This window comes from Serinus canaria, chromosome 2 (assembly GCF_022539315.1).
Source record: "Serinus canaria isolate serCan28SL12 chromosome 2, serCan2020, whole genome shotgun sequence".
Taxonomy (NCBI): domain Eukaryota; kingdom Metazoa; phylum Chordata; class Aves; order Passeriformes; family Fringillidae; genus Serinus; species Serinus canaria.
The window spans coordinates 82,571,022-82,596,507 of NC_066315.1; the positions used below are offsets into that span (position 1 = coordinate 82,571,022).

General features: G+C 39.7%; 1 protein-coding gene across 16 annotated transcripts in view; it reads left to right on the forward strand.

Annotated features, from left to right (window-relative positions):
• Positions 1–25,486, forward strand: part of IKZF1 (IKAROS family zinc finger 1) — a 69,737-nt gene that overhangs the window by 31,565 nt on the left and 12,686 nt on the right. For 8 of the 16 annotated variants that reach the window (XM_050971057.1, XM_050971054.1, XM_050971053.1 and 5 more), the window contains 5 exons: positions 12,709–12,762; positions 14,883–14,942; positions 17,017–17,277; positions 23,216–23,383; positions 25,287–25,412. In XM_050971057.1, the coding sequence (XP_050827014.1) occupies positions 12,709–12,762; positions 14,883–14,942; positions 17,017–17,277; positions 23,216–23,383; positions 25,287–25,412 (669 nt within the window). The remainder of the gene's footprint in view (positions 1–12,708; positions 12,763–14,882; positions 14,943–17,016; positions 17,278–23,215; positions 23,384–25,286; positions 25,413–25,486) is intronic. The other 8 variants (XM_050971059.1, XM_050971062.1, XM_050971065.1 and 5 more) reach the window with 6 other exon arrangements.

Consider the following 25,486-nt stretch of genomic DNA (forward strand, 5'->3'; position numbering starts at 1 on the left):
CCCTGAAGGTGTGAGCCTGTGATTCACATCAGCTTTCCTGGGACTCCATGATGAATTTGAGGTAAAGGAATTTGAAGCTGTGGATGAGCCATACTTCATTTACCCAGATGACAAGAAGATCTCTTAGAACCACTCTAATACAAGTGACAATCCTGATGACTTACAGTTTCCAAGAGTCTAAAGGCCTTCAAATAGAATATTGGGATTACTGAGATTTGAGTGTCTTATGTGCTCAGAAATAACCAGCTATTAAAATTTTGTCTTTTTGTGTTGGACAAGTAACTTCAGATTCAAAGCTGACTTTTTCTCTCTTCTAAATGAACAAATCATCATTCATCAGTCACCGATTTTTTCGTTTTTCCATTTGCCTCACACTTAGTCCCACCATACTGTCTGGGTGCTATTATAAAATTTTGGGGCCTTATAAATCCTGGTTTGGGCACTGCTGATGTACTCTGTCTGGCTTGGTAGCAACAAGGAGGTGCAACTTGGTAGTTCATGGGAAAGAAAGTTTCCTGATATGTTACAGCATGTTAGGATACACATTTGTTTGTTTCTACCCTGGGAATCCATGATATTTGGTGAAAACACAATGCAACGTCTTATCCTTTGGAATATTTGAAAAGCACTTTAAACATAAGCTGGGCAGATGCTTTTAAAAAGATTCTTCCAAGTAAAAGTCACTTATACTGGCTAGGGCACGCGACTAGGAGCAGAGAGGAAGTTTGACAGAAACTTTGCATGCTAGACATTTTCAAATATTCCATAAATGCTGAGATGGCAGGAAATGCCAACAATGATAGTCTAAATAGATCATTAACCCTTACCAAGTTTTGATCACCTTCTGAATGCTGGCTCCAGTTTTCACAGCGCAGATCTTGTTCTAGTTGCATATAATTGTGTGTTCTTTGTCAATTTAGCTCTTGCTGTTGGTGTAAGACTGAGAAAGGGAATGAATTAAGCTTGGGGTTTTTCTACTGCCTTTTTTTTCCAATTGTTTTGTTGGGACATTTTTTTTATTCTCATTTTACTTTGTGGCACAGGGCTACTGGAGAAGAAGTCTGTTACTCTAAACACTGCACAAACACCAACAGAATACCCCAAAGAATTTACAGTCTAATTAAGGCTATATATATATATATATATATATATATATATATATATACACATAATTGATTAATTAAGCTTTGCAACTTCTAGCCAAGGTAAGTGTAAGGTGGGGCAGAATGAAATTTAATCAATTCTTCTGTGCAATCTAAACCATATACAATATTCTGGAGACCAGAGAGCAAATTTGTTTTTCTAACACATGCAGCAAAACAGTCTTGAGTGTTCTTCTCCAGGGTGCAGTGGGATTGGTGTGGTTCAAAGTACTCAACTTTGTTTTAAACCACATCTCTTCAGCTTGAAAAATAAGATTGAAAAATATAAAACAGGTTAAAGTAAATAAAATAAGGATTTGGTGATTGTACATGAGGGAATATTGTCCATGAATTATTAGATCACTTGGGAATCAGGAACTAATTAATTTCCTGACTTCTAATTAGTATAGATCTTAGTACAGAATAGTAATCTACTGTATCAGTTGGACTTCTGGAAAAAGAGGAGGGCTGATTCCAAGCTCTGTGCCTGATTTGGAAAGGCAGAAATCCTGGGTTGTACCAGTGCAGTGAATGAAATTTCAGCCTGGTGCTGATGTGACTGAAGTGAATGAGGTTGGTCTTGGGAGGCTGGGCAGCTGAAGATAAAGTTGAGACAGAAGCCCAAATTTCAGGGTATCAAATCCATACTTTGGTCCAGACTTTTCTTTATGTTGAAATGCTTCTGAAGATCTTTTGCATTTAAGAAAAAATACTCTAGCAATTTGGTTTTGGAGTGAGTTTTCACACCTCATAACTGAACGTGTATGAGAAACACTATGCAGCTGAACTGGAGATGAGAGTTTTTGGTTTTAGGTCACTTCCTGAGGCTGAGCCCCTCTCTTCTCTCCTTTCTCAGACCAATGATTATTTTGTCATGTTGGCCTCAGTGTGGAGGATAATTTAAAAATTCTTTAGCTATTAAACAGCTTATGCATTTTTCTTTCTTTGAGGTAGTTGCCTTTGAGATTTTTACATCTCTCTTGGAACAGAGAGATGGGAAAAGGTCAGTTGAGGAAAAATAAAATGTCTGATTCTGCATCAGTCTGAGGAAGAAAAAGTTAACTTATTGACCTTGAACAATTCTGGATAAGGAAGTGCTGGCTGAGGGCTCCAAGCATTTGCTATCCAGTATTTTATGGGTAGAACCAAGTTTTATTAGACTGGACAGAAACTCTACCCTTATATAATTCTGTAGGATGCATCACAGACAATGAGTAGCATTTTCACAAATATATAATAATAATCATTTTATGTAATTTTTTGGAGCTACAACTTTTGCCTTCTCCATGGTCCCTAATGGTCTTCTGTGGAACACATACTGGGAGGGTGACCAGCACATGGCTGCATGGCTAGATTTCAGCTTTATGAGTTAGGAGACTTGGGAGGCATGTACCTGAATAAAGGAATCACTCTAAGCAGCAAAATGGCTTTTGAGTTCCCCATTAAAAAAGGGAAAAAAAAAAAAAAAGAAAAAAAAAGGCTTATCCCCATTTAAAAATAATTGAAAAATGTGCTGATAGGGAAGAAAGGGCACATGATGGATTAAATGCCTTTCCCATGGCCACACAGGAAGTCTGTCACTAAGCTAGGAATTAAACCTAGATTTTCTCAGTCTGCATCCAGTGCCTTGCCCCCATTTCAGGCTGAAAAATTTTGTTTGTTATCAAATTCTCTGTAGGCTGAAGCAGTAGGGCACTGAGAGCAAGAATGAGTAATATTAGAGACTAAATACTATTAATAATTGGTGAGAAACTGAGAATAGTTCTGGATCAAGTATTACCCATTTCTACTGCTATTTAATGTTCTCTTTTTCCAAGTTTACATCAGCATAAAAATCCCCTTGTGGTATTGTTCCTTAACCAAATTGCTTGTGCCTTTCCCTATGGCTAGGCTGGCAGTGGAGCTTAGCTGTTTCCAATTGTTCTGGTTTAACAGTAAGTAACATTATGACTGGATTGGCAGAAGAGTAATTCTATTTATGCCACTTTTGCTTTACATTTCTCATCCAAAGTCAAATAGAAAAAATGCATCCGTTTCCCGTGGAGAACATCCATGTCTATGTTCTCTCTTACTGTGCTCATTTGAGTTAACAAAACATTATTTTTCTTGAACTGCTGCATGACTGAATTTTATCTATGCAAATGCTGAACTACATCAAGAGGGGTTCCATTGAAATGAAATCCAGACCACGACCAGTAAAGCCAGAAGAAGGCAGGTCATGCCCCTAAAATCAGAAATAAGCAGAAATCCATATCTATAGTAGGCAGGATATGACAAGCTAGGCAAAATCTTCACAGTGATCATAGCTCCTCTCACATAAATGTACTGGGTATTTTGCAACTTGGTCATTGCCAGCCCTACAAGAACAATGCACTGTAAACTGTGTCCTCATAGACTAGAGGTACTGGTGCTGTACCTGTAGGCCACTGGGAGAGCAGTAACAGCTGCAGGATGGGACATGCAGTGCAGGTCTTCAACAGTGATTCCATCTCAGGAACTCTTGCCAGTCACTGGAGGATAATGCTAACTCCTTCCTATGCATGTAGGAAGTCCCGCATGTCCCAAATTACATTAACATTAGCTGAAGAAATAAACACTGCTCAGGTGGCCCAGAGGACACTTTCTAATTTACAGATAAATGGTGGGGAGAAGAGCTGAACCTGCTGATATTCTGTGTTCAAGAGTATTTCAAAGAAAGTGAAACCTTACTAAAACCCATTTCTTATCACCTCCTGACAGCATCTTTTGTGGGGAATAGCCCCAAATGGTTTTGACAGTTCTTCTAATAAGGTAGCTTTCATGCAGTGATGAACAAATAAATATACCATAGTACACCTTTTGTGTAACACTCCTGCCTTTATTTACATGCAGGATTTTACCATTATCTTCCTGAGAAACTACAAAATTCAATTAGTCACCAGATAAGACAAAAACTGGAGCTTGACTCAAAAATTATGCATAACTGTTAGTGTTGTGATATTTATGGAGGGTCATTCATCAAATTTTTACTTTCTACTTAGCTTTTTATCTGACAAATTCTTGCTGAAAAGTCCCCAAGAAATAGAAGAATGTAAAAAGCTGGTGTTCCCACTCGGTTCTTAAAGAAGTCTATGTTCTGTTTTGTATCTATTTTGCCTGGAAATGAAGAAGAGAAAATTCTTCATGTGAATTTCAAACGCTTTCTTCTCCAGCCAAGTTTCATTCTGAACAAGTGGGACACATGATCTCAGTGGAAGGACTTCCTAGGTTGTCTCCATCCTCTGCCAGCCAGGCAGGATTGCCCAGTTAGGCAATCCCTGCTCTGCTTTAGCTGGTTTCCTTCTGTACTATTCCACTCTGTCCCCCACAGCTAGCTTCAGCAAAAAAGGCCATTGTCTAATTGTGCCTTTGATATGAAGGTAAGGAAATGGCTGGTGGTTAGTTCAGGTTTGGGGGAGTTCAGCTGCACACAGAGAACCACAGTTTGGTGCCTGTCTTAAAGTAGATGGGGAAGGGAATACATGTCGAGTGAGTGAATGTCAAAATGTCAAAGAGGAATAGTAATCTGGAAGATTACTGAACAGGCAAAAAAGGGCTAAATCTCTCTATCTTTCTGTTAGTTTTTGTTGTTGTTGTTGTTGTTGTTTTGTGGGTTTTTTTTTTTTTGGGGGGGGGGTTGTTTTTTTGTTTTGTTTTGGTTTTTTTTTTTACTAAGCCACTAAGTATAATTCCTGGTCTGTGCTTCCCTTTATGTCACTTCTCCATAATTCTTAGCATTTCAGTTAGGCTGCTATCTCTTGGCTGCTTCCTCTTTTCCTGCTTTCCTATATTTCATTATTTGCCCTTCTTCCTCTTAGAGTACTTTTATAACAGAGTGAGGAGGATGTGGAAATGTTACAATGTGACACACAAACTGCAGTGTCACAACTGCAGCTCTTTTGTTTCACCTCCAGGAATGTAAAGAAGCAGATCAGAGTGGAGAGGCAGGACTGGGTAGGTGAGTGAAGGAAGGGAGAGATTTATAAATAGGGAAGAGAAATGACAAAAAGTCAGAAAGTTTCCAGCTTGGTAACTTGAGATAATAGCTTTCCACATAGTTAAAGGTAATCCCAAACGGAACCATCACTGTGTCCTTGAATGCAAAGGAGAGATGCAGGCAGTGCCAGTGTAGGGGCCTCCCACAATACTGCTGCAAGAGAGGCGATAGAGCCATGATGTGTTTTTGAACTTGTCTGAAGAGATGAAATCTGAGCAGAGATCTAGACCTGTATTGTGCATAGTTCTTAAAACTGTCCTTTCAAAACAACAGACAAACAAATAAATAATAGAACTTCAAAAGAAAAACTATTCCTAGGGCCCATGTCTGTATATGAAGTAAAACTTTGGAAGATAACATGATTGAAAATGAGATGCTGTAGCTCTCTTGAGATATCAGGCAGCTGGAAAAACTCACTCTCAAGGATTTTTTTCGAGCTGTTTCCTAGGACACCCATTAGTTAGAGGCTCTTCCTCTCCTCTCCTCTCCTCTCCTCTCCTCTCCTCTCCTCTCCTCTCCTCTCCTCTCCTCTCCTCTCCTCTCCTCTCCTCTCCTCTCCTCTCCTCTCCTCTCCTCTCCTCTCCTCTCCTCTCCTCTCCTCTCCTCCTCTCCTCTCCTCTCCTCTCCTCTCCTCTCCTCTCCTCTCCTCTCCTCTCCTCTCCTCTCCTCTCCTCTCCTCTCCTCTCCTCTCCTCCTCTCCTCTCCTCTCCTCTCCTCTCCTCTCCTCTCCTCTCCTCTCCTCTCCTCATCCTCTCCTCTCCTCTCCTCTCCTCTCCTCTCCTCTCCTCTCCTCTCCTCTCCTCTCCTCTCCTCTCCTCTCCTCTCCTCTCCTCTCCTCTCCTCTCCTCCTCCTCTCCTCTCCTCTCCTCTCCTCTCCTCTCCTCTCCTCTCCTCTCCTCTCCTCTCCTCTCCTCTCCTCTCCTCTCCTCTCCTCTCCTCTCCTCTCCTCTCCTCTCCTCTCCTCTCCTCTCCTCTCCTCTCCTCTCCTCTCCTCTCCTCTCCTCTCCTCTCCTCTCCTCTCCTCTTCTTTCTCCTTTCAACTTGAGTGAATTAAAATTACATCATAGCAACTGGTGTAGGAGTTGATCCAAACTTCTAGGCCATGACAGATGCTAAGGAGATAAACAACTGTGGGTAGGGAGGAACTATGTCCAGACTGCTCTTTGTGGAAGGAGTTAGAGGAACAATAGGTAGAGGTTTCCTGTTAAGCCAAGGAGAAAAGGGGGAAGCTGTAATACCTTCTCAGCTATGGCTGCAATTGGACTCAAGTTTCACAGCATTCTCAGTGTGGGTTTACTTTTTCTCCAGCCCCCCACCACGGGAAGCTCAGGTTGTCTTAAAAATCTAAATATTACTAAAAGCCAAAGTTTAAGCTCCCAGATAATTCTGATACTTCAAAATTGCTCTCCATTGCAACACAGTTGCTTCCAGTCTGTGTGGTGCTGCAGCGGACCAAAGATTTCGCAGTCTCCCTCTGGTGCAGATTGGAAAGCAATAGCTGAACCATTTCTGGGATTTGAAATGCCAATGCAGGTCCTTTTTGTTAACTACTGCATTACTGATCAACTTACAGGTTATACCAAACAGAGTTTGTGAGGAGGTAACAAATGCCTGCTTGCACATGCAGGCTCAACAGAGGAAGCTTCTGAGATGACTGAATACCCAAGATTTAGATACAGAGTTTGAGACAGTGTTCTGATTTCTCAGTGGATCAGCATTTTCCAGGGTGATCTGTTTTCTGACAATCTAGCTTCATTAGTATCTGAAGTTGGGGTGCCTCAAATGTTAGTTGCTTTTGTAAAAATCTTTTGCTGATAGACAAGTGTTAAAGGAATTGTTAGGCCTATTGATATGAGTGGAAGAGTATTTGAACACTAGTGAGATCTTACTGGATTATTCTGTTTTATACCTCATCCAGAAATAAAGGTTTTGATGGAATAATTTCTGTTGCCTGAATTATATAAATTTCTGATGTTCATAATAATCAGTTTTGGGCTCCTTGTCACAATTTAGTTGAGTGATTGGAGCTATTGGAAAATACTCAGTTTAAAAACTATTTTTTTTAAAGACTTGTACCTAGAAGCTCTGCCAGCAAGGTGTTGGCTTGGATGATTTGTTGTTCTATACAAGTTAAGAAAATGTTTGCATTTTGATATAAGATACCCAGCATGGGGATTGTGACTGTCAGAAGATGGTGATCTTGACTGTGTTTACAGTGAATTTCAAATGTTAGATTACTGATTAAACACAGGCAAAATAATTTTAAAACCTTTTACACTCACTAGCCTTAGATATTGCTGAAGAATTGTTCAGAGTTTGAGGAAGCTGCACCTGAGTGGATTGCCTCTCTCTTCTAGAAGCATGGTGATACCTGCACCAGAAACTCAGCTAAACTTCAACTCTGCAGCATAGTTACTTTCTGGTTTTGGAGACACACTTCAGGACAGGAATAGGGACTCCTAAATTCAGTTTCAAATCACAGATGAGGTGTGATTGCAGATCAGAGTTAGGAAGTTCAGGTAGGATGCTGTAATATCTTTTATATATAAAATTAATTAATCTTAACTTCTGACATATTTTTCTCCACATCTTTCTGAGAAACTCATCTTTTTAGAATATTATTTCCTTCATCTCTTGCAGAAAGCTAGTGGAATCTAGGTTTTTCTCTTAACACTGCACTCAAAGACTCAAGAAAACAGTATTTGACTTTACAGTGGTTGTATGCGTCATGGAAGAGGCATCCAATGTCAGGGATGACTTATCATAACAACAGTGTGGTTAAGGATGGATTCTGTTCAGGAAAGGGAAGGTGTGCTTGTTTTTCCAGAAGTAAAAGGAGACTGCAAGCATAGAAAATTATACAGAAGTGAGAAAAGACAAGAAGTCTCTTAAAAATGTGTACAAAAATGTGTTTGTAGACTTTCAGAATAATCCAGTTCTCTGAGAGATTGCAAGTTTGCCAGCATCATTTGGGGTTTCTTGCCATTTCAACATAGATGACTGATTGCCAGAGAGGGAATACAGGTCACTGTAGCAAAGCATTGTCTGTGATTCGCAGTGGGAAAGAATTTATATTGTCCTGACATTTTTCTCCTCAGGAGCTATCAGGTATGTCCATGTTCAGAGAATTTTTTTGAGATTTCTGTAGAAAAATTTTGCCTCTTCCCCAGAAGATGTAGATTAGTATTTCTTTTTTCTGGAGGGCTGAGTACACTCTAAGCAAGTAAGCAGCATTGCAAAGCTTTCTCATAATATTTCTATAATCCAAAAAAAAGAATCTTCAATAGCATCTGGAAAAATAACTGAGCACTCAGGGTTAACAGACGTAAAACAGGCTTCTTAATTCAGCATCAACTTCTTTTCACACTCCTCAGAGAGAACATCTACTTTATCACTTCTAAAGTGATGACTGTATTTTATTTGCTTTAGTCTAAAATAAGCTTTCAATATCCCTGGTGGTTTTTTCCCCTGTGTCATATGCAGGGGGCAGAGAAGACTCTGCTCAGCAATTTGTTTTTAAAGTAGGCAAGTTAATAAAATTTTCATAGCATGTTCCCTCCCAAGTGCTGAAATGGCTAGGTTCCTCCCCACTTCATCCTCTGACCTCTTCTCGAAAGAGGACTTTGACAGTGCAGAGCTTTGGCAAAACACCCAAAGGCACCTCCCCAAACCTAAACACAGCTGCTTGGTTTAAATTTAGGTCTGCTGACCCTTTGACAGCTATGGGGAACTATGTACATAGGTGCAAAATGTTGTTCAAGGCATCATCATGATAGCTGAATGGCCCCTGGAAAAGTCCCTGTGTCTGTTCACTGATAGTGAAGGGACAGCACATTGTTAGCACGCATGGACTTGTTAACACAGATGGACTAGCAAGGGTCTGACCCTGAGACAGGGTAGCTCTGTGCCACTCCAGGCACAAAAATAAGGATGTGCAAGCAGATCACTGAGGTGGTACATGGAAAGGGGAGGGTTTGCAAAGAAAGGCTAACTTTGCATTCAGGGCATGGCAAATTAAGATTCTCTGAATGAATATAAAAAATAGTTAATCTCCCTGCCTTTCCCTGAACCACAGAACCAAGGGTACTTCATTGTTCCCATGTGGTGGTTCTGTTCTTCAGGGCAGCTACTGTTGCCTTCATCTGGTACCTGACCAATATCCTCTGTTTGTGTTCAGATTTCACAGGCTTTTCTCTTGGTCAAACAAGCTTAAAACTCCCCTTCTAACTACAGTTCACATTTTTCATATGTAACTGATCACCTTGTCTGGTTTTAATTGTGTTTCTACACTTTTTAACCCCTTTGCCTTGTTAAGGGATGGCCACAGTAACTCCCAAAAGAGCCTAGCTGTTTCTTCCATCTTGTAGAGCGTCTGGTCTGCCTGTTGAATCTCAATATAGTCTTTCCTCTTCTCCAAAACACTAATCTTTGCAGGTGCATACTCCTTTCATGTTCTCCCAGCTGCCACGTGCAACTGCCTTTAGCTGGAGTTTTGTTTCCTTAGTTGAAGATGGGTCAACACCCATGACTTTCACTAAAGTATGCTTTGTGGAAGGATTTGAGAAGGGAAAAGCCTTTTAAATGTTAGGATATCATATATCTGAGGCATTGCTTTTCCTGGATAACTGTTGCTGTGTGGGGAAGAGTGTGAGCCACAATGATTGTGCCGGCAGTCTTTTTGGAGAATGCAGCTTTGGAGGTTCCAGTCTCGGCACATAAGCGTGTGGGTTCATGGACACACCTGTGTGAGCTGAGAATGTTTTCAAGTATGGTAGTTTTTTTTTACCTCACAGTTTGCATTGTTACTTAAGTTTACTTTTCTTTTTAAAAATTTCCTGCTTAGGGCCCTCTTACTACTCCTTCATCACTTAAAGACCATATTAAAAAAAATCTGATGAAAGCAGAAGAGACAAAAAATTTGAGAATGAAAAGTGCTGTTATTACTATCATTTGTCAGCAAATCTTTCTCTCCAGTTTGAAAGTGTTCTCAGCTTACTTCTCAAAGTAGAGAAGTGTCAGTAAAGTCTGTTACCGGCAAACCCGCAACAGTTCCCTTAGCTTCTCCATCATGCAGCCAGTAAAAGATGCAGAGCATTTCCAGTCTAGGAAGCATGGATTACACATACATGTAGAACTTGAGAAAGGTTTAGTATAGCATTTCCTGACAGTGCTCTTTCTCTTGCCTTTAAAGTCTAGTTTTACTTGTAGTTCAAATGATGAACATCAAACAGCCAGGTAGTTAACTGTCCTTTGGAAAAACAACTTGAATCCAGTACAAAATGTACCAGGAAGTTTCACAACAAAGACAAGAAATATGAACTAGACCAGCCCCTTGGTTTGGTTACAGATCATTTCCTAGTGAAACACAAATTTAGAAAAGTGTATAAAAGGCACGTATCTTCCAGTGTATATTTAAGTGCATTATTTGAATCTGTCTTTAATCAGTGCATCTTTACTGGTCCTTTAGAAAATTCCTGTAGATAGCTAACAGGAGGCTGCTGGGAGAAAGTACAATGGAGCAAAAGCCACTTTTTGTACCTAGAGAGGACATACTTTGTTGGTTGTTTTGTTCACTTTTTTGATTCCGTACAGTTTGATTTCACTGCAGCCCCTAGAAAAACATGTTGATGGGCTTTGCAATGCAGTGAAGCACAGTTCCCTGCTCCTTTCTGCTGTGGACAGGCTGTGCATGCTGACAGGCACTGGCGCTGGCTCATGAGGTAGGCACCTCCCCCAGACAGTAGCAGGGAGAAGTTGAAGTCATGGGTGATGACATGGGTGGAGCTCCTCGCACCAGTTGTCCTGTGGGAGATAGCTTATCTGTGGATGCCTGTGTTTCTGGAATAATATCCATTTGATTGAAAGCCAGAATTAGAGTAGGGAAGAAATTGGCTGCCAAGGGCTGATTGGCACTTGGAGTCAAAGGAAGCAGCATAGACCCTGCAGCGAGGATCTCCTTATCCATCAGCACCAGCCTCTCTGCAGGTGTGTCCCAGCAGTTCCTGCTACTACTCTTCTTTCTGTTATTTTTGTTTCCCTTTGAAAATGCCCTCTAACTTTCAGCATTTTACACAGAGACACACCACAAATACTTGATTAGCACTGCCAATGCAGTGCTTATGTAGAAAGGAGGGAGTAGAAGAGTAGTTTTTAAGAGCACTTGGCTGCACCTGCTTTTTCTGTAGCTAAACAACCAGTTAGTTTGATCAGTCCCATCTCTGTTCTGTTGTGTCATCTGAATTAGACTGAAGAAGAGCTCAAGGCATTGCATTATGATTCCTCTGCTCAGACCCTTTGTTGTCATTTTTCTCACCCACACAATTATTCTTGTTGCTTCAGAGCTCATAAGGGAAAGAAACTATCAATGGAAACATAACTTAAGGTAAAGAATTGGTTGTTTGTTGTCAAGTCTGGCTGGTGAATAATGACTCCTTAAAGATTCTATGGAAAGACAACTTTCATTTCTGAGAATGGCATCCTATACCTGCAGTGCTCTTGTGGAGTGAGAACAGAGCTGATACCATAGTAAACGATCTTGATATAAAAAGGAAAGGGGGAAGGATTTCAGTGCATAAAACCAAGTGCTAAAATTTTCATATGCTGTTACAAAACAAAGTAACTGTTATGTCTCGTATCAGAAATAACAGGTGAGATTGCTGACAGTATTGTTTTCTGAGTACCTATGTAAACAAGAAGAGATCCTGTCTGCATTTATTGACACATGTTGGCATGCTGAGGGGATTTATTTTGCCGATTAGTGGGGTTTCCTCATCTTATTCTGCCTTTTTTCACAATATTTTCTATCATTTGTTAGACAGGATGGTGTTAAAGTTTTGGTTTTTTCTCACAGTTAGAGTGATAAGCTACTGTTCAAATCAGTCAGGTAGGATTGCTGGTTGAATAGTTATGGTGTCTTCATGAAAACTCCTGGATTTTAATGCTAAGATTTAAGCATCAACTAATATCAACAAAATACTTCTGACTTGTCCTGAAATAAAAAGTGAGCCATGAAAACAAAAAATTACACCACCCAAACTATTTGCAGACACTTGAAGAGAAATCTCTCTCTGCTCTTGGCTACAAAGTACAAACAAGATATTGCATGACACAAAACCAAATTATTTGGATTATTTTCAAATAAAGTCTAAAGAATAAGTTCTTAAAGGCAGGTATATGCCACAAGATACAGTTTAGTACTTACTGGGATAAAAGATCAAATCCCATTAAAATCAAATAATTGTATTGTTTAAATGCCTCAGAAGCTTCAGTGTGATTTGTCTTTGTCTGCTACTCTTTAAATACCTTTGATAGCCAGGTCCTATGCTTTTTTACTTCTTTAAAAATCCCACTGGAGAACAATATGACTTGGGAGGTGAATCCCCCCTTCCAAACAGAATTATGGCCCAGGTACTGAGACCTATGCCATTGCCAAAATCTCACAAAATTGAAAGCATTTTACAGCTGGGAGGGACTCTCATAGCTAAAAAAGAAGGTAAATTGGCAGTGGATTGTAAACAAATTACTAATTGTTCCCATGCATCTTTTTTCCAGCTGCCTATTTCTCTGTCCTTCGAAAGCCACCCTCTACGTCCAGTTTCCCAGGAGGTCTGTTTGTTTTCTCCTTTCTGCTTGCCATCAACTCTTTCACTCATTGCAAAATGCCTCCCTTCCATCTCCATGTTGCTCAGCTCTTCCCAGGGAAGTATGATGCTGTCTGCTCTCATACCATCCTGCTTTCGTGACTGCCCCAGCCCAAGTCTGATGTGGAGTCAGCAGTGCTGCTCTTCAGTGATAAATTATATCATCACCTCTCTCCCCTTTGACATATCAATTTATTTTTTTTCCAAGACTTGCATAAATCACCTTTAGCCATAGAATACTGAACAGCTGTTTTAACACTAATTTAAAATGCTCTTCAGAAAATCCAAAGTGAAATTTCCAGTAAACATAATAGACCTCAAGGGACCCAGCCAGTGCCCTGGTTTTGGGTAATTTTTCCACACTCTGGATAGGTAAAAAAGGAGTGGGGGAAAGCTGTCAGTCCAGTGACATCAAAGAACTCTACACCCCTTCCACCAAAAAAAAGGTTTGTATTAAACAGCCCTGAATTGTGATAATGTGTACAAAGGGAATTAAATACCGAGCCTTTTAAGGTCACCTCCAACCAAATTGAAGTAAATTAATTAATGAGTAATTTCTTAATGGTGTTAGAAGAGCCAATGAGAAATTATTACCATGAGTTATTTTAAAGCTATTTAATTAATGCATATGTGTGTACATAGTTATGGATGTGTACAGAAATTATTTCTACAAAAACTGTATTGGATAACAGTTTCAGAAACTGGTACAAAGTCTGAGTACACATGAAAAATATTGTTTGCAGGTATTTTTCAGATCCTTGTTGCTCCATAAGTGATTTCTCTACTATAACAAAGGACGGGTGAGAACCACTCTCACAAAAGTAGAAAACACTGATGGTTTTTATTTTCAGTATAAGCCCCCAAGGGGAAAAAAAAAGAAAGTATACCCTGCCTTCCCTATTATTTAGATTTAATAAAAGTCCTTAACATTTTTACTGGAGTGATTTCTCTCTTCTGTTGTGTCTCCTGCATCAGTGGGACTCTTTTCACTAGTTCTTGAATTGCAGACAGATTCATAAGAAGTACAAAGTTTGAACAGGGAGAGATTTTTTTTTTTTTTTGTTAATTAGACCTATAAAATTTCTGTGAGGACCCAGGGTGAGTCAGGTGCCCTCAATGTCCACCATGTCTCACTAGCAAAGTGAACTCTGCATGTGAACTGAACCCCTGCCATGAGCTGCACTGCAGAATGGATGCACATCCTGGTACTCAGCCTGGTCTGCACAGGGACATTCATTGAGCAGTACAGCTGCAGCAGTCCAGGACATAGCTGTGGAGAGCTTAGGTGAATATTGGCTGGATCAATATCCCTGTCATTGCTTATGTCAACTAATGAACTTCAGCATTACTTGTATCAGCATGCCCAATGGCATGGTAATTTGTATGTGTCTACTTATAATATGCAGCATATAATATTTTTGTACAACTGTTCTTTGTAACTACATTGTGAGGACAAGCCTTAGAAGTACAAACCAAAAATATGCCAATATACACAATAAAAAATACATATATATGTAAACCTGAACTCCCTCTTCTTCCATTGCATAAGACCAGCAGGCATAAGAGGAAAACAACACAATTTCACTTTTTATAACTGCAGAGACTAGAAACAAGGATATGTAAGAATCCGTGTAATACAACAAGGATGTGTAAGAGATTTCTGTCACAGACGGAGGGCACATTGGCAAAAAATAATTTCTGAGGAAGCTGCACTGTAGGGGCCTGCATTGACCCTTTTGAGACTAGAGTTAGCAAGAGTTCCTCTTGACTTCAGCAGGAATTACTGCCCAAGCAAGGGGAATACCCAAGAGCACATTATGCTTCTAGAAAACATGATAAAACTTGTTGGCTGCTTTGGAAGAAAAGGGCATTTTCGCAAATGGGAATTGTTCTAGACGAGTCAGGATTCCCCTGCTAGCTGTCCATCTCCTGTTCCTCCTTCATCCTAAACTGCTTATGTTGCTTCTGTGATGATAGTTTTGTCTTTCTCCTAGGTATTTATCTTATAGCAATAGTGCCATCTTCTTTTACATTTACTGCTAGCAGTACCACAAACCAGCATCCTGTTTGCCTTCTTTATTGCAGCTGCATACGGGGCGGAAGGCTTTAGGGACTTTCATGCAATAATTCCCAAATCTTTTTCCAGTAAGTATACTGAAACTCAGTTCACTACAGAGCATTTCCATCTAGTTCCTACTTTTATGATTTTTTTGTTTGTGCCATTTCATTTCTGAGTAATCTATGTTTTTCTGCATGCACTTAAGTAGTCTGATCTTTTTGTTTTGTTCATGTGCATTTTGTTATAACTTAACAAAAAATCTGCTTCAAAATCTACCTTCTCCAAATCACTGGCAAAAAAGGAGCCTTTTGTTTAGTAGTAAAAATACTTTATAAATTGTTTAAAAATTGTTTAGTAAAAATACATGTATTATTCTTATAACTGAAAGGGAAAAAAATTACCTGTAAATTGTGGAAAATTGTCATATACTCAAGCCAAATATTTCTATTGCTTCCATTTGCCATGGTGAAAACAGCAGTATGAGGTTGTAGCCCATTAAATTTGCAGAATCAGTTCTGTTTAACCAGTCATGCCATCTTTTTAAGTCATTGTTTGGACATTGATTTTTTTTGGTATATCACTAAATTATTACCCTTTCTAGAACATACATTTTAAAGGAAAACTGCTATTTATAATATGCTCTTATTCTGGTTTGCATATGATTTCTATTAAAATGCAATACTTAAAAAACCATTAAAATACCTAGACTGGTAGACTTTTTAAAAGGTGTCCAGTCAAGCAGTATTCATAAATGTGAACACCTTTAGGCTTCTGTTTCCCAATAGGATTTCGAGTCAGATAACTCTTGTCAGTTACATCCATGCAGTCCTTCTGCGACACCTGAGAGGTTGCAGGATGTATCAGAGAAGAGTTTGTCAATCCTCTTCATTTCAAAGGAATATCGGTCTTTCAGTCTCTTGAGGTAATTATTGTCCATAGCTTTTTGTTATCGAATTGCTACACCATCACTTTTGAATGAGGTTACCATAAAACTTGTTCCACAGAAGAAAAAGACCTGGAATTTATTGGGTGAAACAGATCCCTCATATTCTTAGCTACCTACTGAAGTAAACTCTTTCCTTTTTTTGGGTGGGGTGGGTTGAAGGTAGAGAGGGTTTTACTGTATAGAAAGTAAGATTTCGGACAACAAAATGGTCTTTTTCAGCCTAATGAAAAAGTATTTTTTCACCAAAATCACCAGATTAGAAAAGAGGGAAATAATAGGAAAGATTCTTTTTTCTACATAAAACATCATACAATCCTGTGGAGAGAAGAGGAATGAATACTGGCACAAAGTTTTCTGATTCTTGACCCTTTTCCTTAATGTTGAAGTTTGCTGTGTTCATATCACATCAAATTTACTAGCCTCTAGTTATCATATGTTGTGTGGCTGTAGGAAATTTACCTAAATTCTTATTCTGGCTGCAAGCAATTGTCACCTATGGGATTACAATGTAAAGGATTTATCTTATAAAGTCTTAATCGTTTTCCCAGGCACCTTTTTTTATTTGACTGGTTTTTAATCATTACTTCTGTCTCCAATCACTCAGCAATCCTAATCTTGCTGTCCTAGAAACACAACTATCACTCTATAGCTTCCTTAGGTTCTTCCTTCCATCCTTCCCTACCCTGATTTCTTTATCAGTGCTTGTACTCTGCTTTCCCATTGGCATTGCTTACCCCATAGAACTGCAAACCAAAAATTTGGATTCTGTACAGCCCTTGGAATCTTCCTGCCAGGTGGAGAATGTTGCATTTTCTGTTCATTTGTATCCATTGAGTTGGGTTACTTTCACAATTGTTTTGGACAAATCCCTATGAAGTGGATTAATTTTAAGTTTCATTCCAATTAGCCTGATTGTCAGAATGAAAGCTATAAACACAAAAATTTCAAAGCGACTTAGAAACAGACATGTAATATTGTTTGGGTTCCCAGCTCCCTGGATGCCTTGTATTTGTTTTAGTGATATCCACTGTTCATTGCTCCATGTGTTACAAACTGACCAATTGCCCACAAAATTATAGTTGAGGTCACAGCACTTGTTATTTAGTGATATTGTACCTGCTGTTTAGAAGTTAACTCCTTTCATGTGATTGTTTCTTTGCCACATTATTTGTTCTGTAACCAAACTGAGTGGCATCCTGTATTGTTTCTTTCAGCTGGTAATATTAAAATAGAGACTCAGAGTGATGAAGAGAATGGGCGTGCCTGTGAAATGAATGGGGAAGAATGTGCAGAGGATTTACGAATGCTTGATGCCGCAGGAGAGAAAATGAATGGCTCACACAATGGTCCAGGCAGCAAAGCTTTGTCAGGAGTTGGAGGCATTCGACTTCCTAATGGAAAGCTAAAATGTGATATCTGTGGGATAATTTGCATCGGTCCCAATGTGCTCATGGTTCACAAACGAAGCCACACTGGTAAGGCCTGCCACAGTTTTTCCTATAGTTGACAAGAACTGGCCACATGTTAGTAACTAAGACTTATACTCTGTATCATGCACATGTTGCCTCTTCTAAGGTAATGCAGCATGGGTGAGCCTTTGCAACTCAGTTATTTTGGTACATCCTTTTGGCCTGCACTGAAATTGAGGCTTCTTCTTAGAAGTCCATCTCTTGGGCTAGAAATTGTGCTGTTTGTTTGATTTGAAAAAAAAAAAATTGAAAAATCAAACCTAAAAGAAAAGAAGTCTTGTTTAATTTCTAAAAAATCTCTAAGAACTGCTGAAGAAAAGCCCATTTGTAGCTAACTCTGAAATTAACCCAGTTGTTATGTTTCCAACAAAACAGAAAAGCTCATTATGGATCAGTGAATATGAAAGTGATTGGAAAAATGTGTATTAAGAGAACTGTATTGACAGACTTAGTAAAAAATACTTACATTTCATGTCCGGTGTTTCATTAAGTAAAAACAAGTATTGTCACAGGTCAAATGTGCACTAAAGTGTTTCCACAAGGACACTAAAAGAGACATGTAAAGATTTTGTGTCCATAAGGATGGCTTTTCATTATACAGTGCTGTGAATATTCTTTTCTCAATTTTCTAATTCTGATTAGTCTCAAAGAGGGCCAAAAAGGAAGAGGCTGAATTAAATGAAAAAGTAAAGAGTGAGCCTCACCTTGCCTGATATAAGATGTCTAAAAATTAGGCTTCCAATCTAAACTTTAATGTCATTCATAGCTAAAAGAGAAGAACCAAAGTGTACTGTTATTTCACAGAAGTTGCTTTGAAAATAAATTTGGGATTTGGCATTTTTACATGAATATTACAATGAGAGGGAATTTTAAAATATTTTTAAGGTAAGAATTGATCTGTCTTATAGTTACATTTTTCTGAAATAGTTGTGCCAATAAACACATAGATACTTTCTTCCTCCATATCCTCAGAGTCTTGCTTAAATAACTTTCCCAGAATTGCTAAGTCGTGAGATTAACAAAGTGCTTTCAGAGTTAAAATGGAGAGGATTGGTGAAAAGCCCTGCAGTGTGTTCCATTGCCCTCAGTGTTACTGTCTGTCACGGGAACTCTGTCTGTTCAAGCTATGGAAGCGTGGGATCTGTTAGTGTAACAAGGGTTAGCCACCTTCAGAAGCAAGGCTGTTACATTGCTTGCTTCAAAGTACTCTTCAATTCTATGTGATAAATCCCTCTGTCAGGGAAGAGTAGACAATTATAGGAAAAGCCACAACTAGTACTCAGAAGAGAGGCTGTAGCCTAATTCAAAGATAGAACAAAGGACGGGTTGGATTGCCTGTCCTTGTGGCAGGCGAGGGAAGGGAAGGGTACGGGGACGGTCAGGGAAGGCAGGGCGGGACGGGCAGTGAAGTGGCGAAGGAAGGGAAGGGAAGGAAGGGACGGGCACGGGTAAGGGAAGGCACGGCGAAGGGAAGGGCAGGGCCGTGAAGGGCAGGCGAAGGAATGGACCGGTCGAAGGGCCTTTCCTTGCCTGCACTTTGCCTGTTCCTTCCTTTCCTTCCTTTCCTGTCCTTTCCTTTCCTTCCTTTCCTTCCTTACTTCCTTTCCTTCCTTCCTTTCCTTTCCTTTCCTTTCCTTTCCTTTCCTTTCCTTCCTTTCCTTTCCTTCCTTCCTTCAAAAATTGATAAAATGACTTGTACATGAGGCCTTTGAAACAGACCCATGGGCTAAAGAGGTTGCTGTAGTGGTTGAAACAGTATGTTGCAACTTGAAATGCACTTAGAGGTAGAAGTTTTTGTGCTTGTTTAAGCAGACTGCTCTTTTGTTAAAAAAAAAAAAAAAACACTGTTGCTGGATGAGAGGAGCTGTTTCAGGTCCCTAAGGGTCCACTGCAGTGTTTGCACTAGGGCTAAATGGCCTGTGTGAGAACACACCTGACTTTATGGAGGTGGTGGGCACAGCTGCCTTTGTTTCTCATGACCTCCTTGGTACTCAGCCTGCTGTCTCTGAGCATGAGCTAGGCTGCCTGTGACAATATCCCCCAGGGACAGCTCACTGAGTGCAGGTCATTTCCCCAGACCTTCAGCTCCCTGAACTTCTTGCCTGCTAGAGGGACCCATTTGCCTGCCAGGGGTGCTTGGGGTGCTACCACACAAAGATTGTCATTTGGGGTGACAATTGGGGTGCTGTCACACAAAGATTTCTTAACCCTTTGCAGAGCTCTTCCCTTACCACCTAGATCCTCTTTTTAATAAGGGAATATAGTTCAAGCCTACAGTGGAAGCACCCCACAAGAGGCACTTTGTTCAGGACAACCCTCTTTTACACTGGATAAAACTAAAGGGTGTTTTGTCCCTGGGTCCTTCCATGCAAGGAATGCCTTTGCTTTCCCTCCTGCCTCATCCTCAGCTCCTCTCCTGAGCAGCCTCTTTGAATGAGCTCAGGTGGTTTTTCAGGGGCTGGCAAAGGAGTGGAAGTTCAGAGCTGGTAGTTTAAATTAAAGGGACGTCATGGGGAAATAGTGGTGACTGCTTTTCCTTTCAGCTGCGCTGTGGAAATTAAAGTCGAAATGGGATATACTATTACAGACATTTAACTGACTATGCCAAAGCCCATTTCAATGCATGCCTGGTGAAGGAATAAGCCTCACAAATGAATTACTTTGCTGCTAATTCATGTAAAACCTGCATATGCAGTGAGGTTTTCTTAAATAAATATTTGATAAGTGAACAAAACTCTAGCACACTAAAGTGCCAAAATAAAATGACTGCCTGACCTGATGAAAGATGTAATTGTTTTTAATGAATACACCTGCCAAGTGCAGATATGCAGAGCAGCACCTGATATTTCTGCCCTCTCCTGTCTGCAGGCAACTGCACAGCACTGACTGCTTCCTAGCGCCTTACCTGTTGCTTACATCTGCAGAGCAAATCCCAGCTCACGGATGCCCAACTCTTCTCACTTCCCTTTCAGCACATTCATTTCTCCAGCTTGGCACTGCCTTGTGTGGTGTTTAAGAAAAAGGAGATCTTGAAAGGAGAAAGAAATTCCTGCTCCCTGATACTGAAACCTCAGGGTATATTCAGGCTTCTCTCACTCACTGTGCATACATCTGCATATTCATGCATATCTGTATATGTGTGTGCATAGGTGTATATATTGCCTCCTTATGTGTTCACTAAATTAAGTCACCGGTTAGTTCACTCACATCTTGTTACTTGGTTCTGATTGTCTCAAATTTATTTAGAAAGTGAACTCTGAGTGTTAAGTGATCTTGTCATTGTTTAAGAAATTAGAAATATTTTAATTAAGATTTCAAGTATTCTTCACTGAATACGGGGTCCAGGGCCCAAGCTCCTACTAAGGCTTGCAAATCACTCCAACGGTGATAGTGGTTGATTGAATTCAGGGTCCAAAGGCAGTTTTTGTTTCTCGGCCTATATTTAGTCATTGCTACATGCCCAGGACAGGTATGTACTATTCAGACCTGGAGAAAATTATACACTGTTTAGACTGTTTAGAAAAAGAGTAATGTATTTTTTATTTCCATCCTGTTCCATCCTCATTTTTGGAGGTATCACCACACCCAGTAACCTTCCATCCTTGGCTGTCAGCATCCTGGCAGGTCTGGGAGTTTTGCTGAGCTCAATAAAGGAGGCATTTCCTCACCCCAGTAGTTGCATCATGGACAGCTGAGGGCCAGCAAAGCTACACATAGCTTCAGTGTCTTTTGGTGACAATGTTGTTCTCCTTCTACAGCAACATAAGTTCAGGCTTCCTTATATCTGATCCCACTCTAAGTTCTGTAGAAGTATTTGGTGTGCAGCAGTCTCGTTTGAAAGGCTCCATCCATCTTTTCCACCTAGTGCAAGACTTCACCCCTGTGACTGGGAGGGCTGTAGGCTAGAGATACATAGCATACTTGCTTGCTTTACATTTCATTCCTGGAGTACTTTTATGATTCTTGTTTTGTCTTCTTACAGTCCTCTGAGTAAAAAAAACAGAAACGAATGCTAGAAAAGTTACTTAGTAAGAATTAACTATTTCTTCTGAATGTGTTCCCCTTGCTGAGCTGGCAAGGGGAACACATTCTTCCATTCACTGTTTCAGTCCATTTCTGAAAAATACTTTCTGTGCTGAGTACATGCCCCAAAGATTAAGAAGTTAAGTAGAGAGACACTTACCTGTTTTCTTTTCTTCCTAACCATACTTCATGGCTTATGAAATACTTTTCAAAGTCCTGTAAGGGTTATGCTGGCATTTTTGTGTGCCACCCCAGCTGAACCAGATGTGGATATAGTTTAGCTGAACAGAGCTACTAGACAGACAAAGAAAGTGAGCTTATTTGGCTTGACAGGCACTATACTGCTGTGCTTGAAACTGACCAGTGAAAATGTCTTGCCATAAAGGGGATTCATTTGGCTCTTTGCTGAATGCTAAAGCTGCCAGCCCTGATGGCAGGGTCTTCATGTTTTTGGGTTGGGACAGTGCTGCTGTCTAATTGATCTTCAGCTGTTCTGGTGCATTACCCAGAAGTCAAAAATTATCATGCTGTACATATATGCACATGTATATGCACATAAAAAGTCATCCTAGGTGTACAAAATGATACATGATGTTTGAGTGAGAGAGAGAAGGAAGAAATTTGTTTTATTTTCTTTCTTTTAGTATTTTAACTTCAGCACTGAAATCTTAAATACAATGTTATTGTTGCACAAAAAAAAATTATAACTAAGAACAGGTCATCCTTGGGTTGCTTCTAATGTTGATGCACTATAATTGCTACAACAGATTGAACTGATACCTAAGAGAAACAAAATTCAGCAAATGTCTTTTAAAGGCTAGTTTAACTTAGTTGAGGACTGTACAGAAACAGGCAAGCAGAAGCAGTTCTTGCTGATAGAATGCTCTTATGTATAATTTTTCTGTTATTCCTATCTGGTACAACTGGAAACGTATTTGATTTCCCATTGATTTCAGAAAAGGCCTCATGCATTAAATTAAAAAAAAAATACAAGAAAAAACCAAAAATCCCCGAACTAATAAAATACATTGATACTAAACAACACTAAAAAGCAAACAACAGCCATATTAATTTTTGCAAAGGCTTGGATTCACTTTCTTGATAACAACACCAGTTTAGACAAATCAAGGCTGTGTCTCTTCAAGTTTTCCCCCATCTATCCAAAGTGTAAACCATCAGAGCCTGTTTGTGCAGCTCCTCTGCTCATACCTTAGCTATAGCAAGGTTGGGACTTAGGCATGGAAGTACAGGGCTTCCTTTGCACTGTCTTAACTTCTGTGATTTTACTCTCTAGCTTTCTCTCTTTTCTCTGTCTCTTTCCTGATTTGGCTGCTTAGGGACAGACAGGTAATGGAGAAGAAATTGAAAGGGAAAATACAGGGAAAATGTAAATGAAAAGAAGTTATTATAACTGTTATAATGAAGTGCCTTTCATTTAAATATAAGAATGTAACGCTGAAATGAACTTGTGATCCTGAAATGCATTTTTAATGAGTTTCCTTTTTATTTTGCTGCTTCAGTGGCATATTTTAAAGACCCTTTGAAAAAAGCCACATTAAAAACCCCACCAAATGCCACAACATGCAAAATTGGATATTGGTTTATTCCAAAACTGCTGATCAGGAAGAGTGGCTCTTCAACACAAAATGTTGCAGTCACTTTATTTAAATGAGTTTGAATTTGCATTGTGATGTGCCATTCTGATTTAGAAAAAAAAAATTAGATTTTCAGATCAAATTGACCCAGCCAGTGAAGCATTAAGAAACTGGCAGGTTTAGTCTGAAAGCCTCATGTTATATCAAACCTGCAGCCGGTGGAAGTCACAGAGCAGCAGTGAGAAAACAACTTTCTCCCTGAAATCTTTCTCTTGTTACCGCATAAGATTTTTTTGTTCTCACATATTTTCTCCTTCTTCCCATAGGAGAACGCCCTTTCCAGTGCAATCAGTGTGGAGCCTCCTTTACCCAGAAGGGCAACCTCCTGCGCCACATAAAGCTTCACTCAGGTGAAAAGCCCTTCAAGTGTCACCTGTGTAACTACGCTTGCCGCCGCAGGGATGCCCTCACGGGACACCTGAGGACTCACTCAGGTAAGTGAAGGTTTGGGAATAACCAGGGCTGCTTATCACCATACCCACTGAGGAGATGGGGGTGGCCACCAATCCTGAGAGCTCTTCTCACCCTGAGTAGCCCCATCTTGGGGTTAACCAAGCTGTGAGCTGACCGCAGCGTGTTAGCAGCAAAGAAATGACTAAACACACATCACACTCACGACCCTTCACCAGAAGAACTGGGTTTTTTCCCATACTTCTTGGCTGATTCAAAGTTTCTGTATTAGAGTTTCATCTTATGAGCTCCGTGTGAGTAATCAATTTCATAGAAGTACGAACATGACTTAAGTTGATGAATGTTTTAGGGTTAGAGATAATATAAAGTTGAAACACAGTCTTGTATTCATCCTCAGCCTAAGGAGTGAATACTGCCTACAGCATTTACCAGGAGTTATTTGCTGGACATTGTTATTACAAGTACTTTGAAAGAGAGCGTGGGGACAACGCAAAGGGTGGGAGAAAGAAAGATAATCGTCTTCCACAAAAGAGGACGCTCATGGAGTTTTTCAGTGTCTGTCTCAACAGTAATATGGAGATATGAATAAATATTTTTGAATAGCTGCACTTTCCCATTACCATGAACCTCTCATTGTTTGACAGAAGCCACAGTCACATACCTTCTGTGAAGTAAAACCAATTTAGCACATTTAAAGTGCCTTTAAAAGCAGAGTGCCATCTCATCTAGTTCCCCAAGCTAAGCTGCAAATGTAAATTGCTATTTGGATGGGAGACCTCCAATACACATTGCTGGAATTGACACGGGTAATGTTGCTTGTGAAAGTTGGTTTTGGGTTCTGGGTGGCAGAAGGGGAGCTCTCAAAGTGATATTTTTGTGCTCCAAAAAAATTAGGGAAATTCTTCTCTAACACATGTATTAAAAAATAAGATCCTTAGATTTCCAAAATAATTTCTCTTTCACTTTTTTTTCCCCAGCCTGACTGTGGAAGGCACATAATTTAAATAGCATTTTACCTCCTTCTCCCTCGTTGTAATTGATTTTCATGGATGCACAATTTGAAACATAGTTTTCATGTATACATATATATGAAATCTCACCTAGACACTCTTGGTAAATCCTGAGGATTACGTAGGTAAAGAGACAATGCCTAAATTATAGATAATGTAATTCCTGCAACTGGCAAATTGGCACCAATACATTATAAAACAATGTCTGAATCTGATTTTCACCTAAGAACCAGTACATAAATTTCAGAAATAACTATATTGTAACTAGTGTAACTATCTAAAATTGTGAAATCACATTTAAAGTGACAGTCTTATCATATTAAGACAGAAAATTCAAGTCCAGAAGTACACAGAAAAGTATTGTTGGTGAAAAATTCCTAGAACTAGCTAGGTCTGGATTGATGTAATACAGAAAATAAATTGTCATGCCATTTATCTTTAATTTCCAGAAGCAGAAAACACACAAAATCTAAGATTGTCATAAAAGAGTTGAGCTGGTTCTGTTCACACCAGAACTGACCTCCAGGCAAGCAAGTCCCTGCCTATACCACCAGTTCGTCCACTGACAGTCTCTGTGCAACAGGATGCTGGAGAAACCACTCCCAGACCTGTGAAGGTGTCTAAGTTCCTAACCTGTGTAGATGCTGTTTTTAAAGATTTAGTGCCACAGTCTTTATCTGATCTAAATCATCATCAATCAGTTTGTAGTACCCATAGAATTGGCCTGTTAATGTAAAGATATACAATCAGTTTTCCCATTAGTTGTTTTTCACTTAGATTTTTAAATTGACAAAATCTTCCTTCACCACAGCATGGCTTTATTTTTGGGGTGGCCTTTTTATCTCTTGTCCTTACCATTGTTAATATGCTGTTGAATGCCTCATCTGAATCTCATAATGAATTGTGTTTTCTCCAGTTGGCAAACCCCATAAGTGTGGATACTGTGGTCGCAGTTACAAGCAGCGCAGCTCTTTGGAAGAACATAAAGAACGCTGCCATAACTACCTTCAAACCATGAATCTCTCAAGCAGCATCTATCCAGGTAATAAAAGTGTCTATTTGAGCAATACTGCTGTCCTGTCATAAATGCAGAGAAAGGAGTGCAAAAGAATCAGT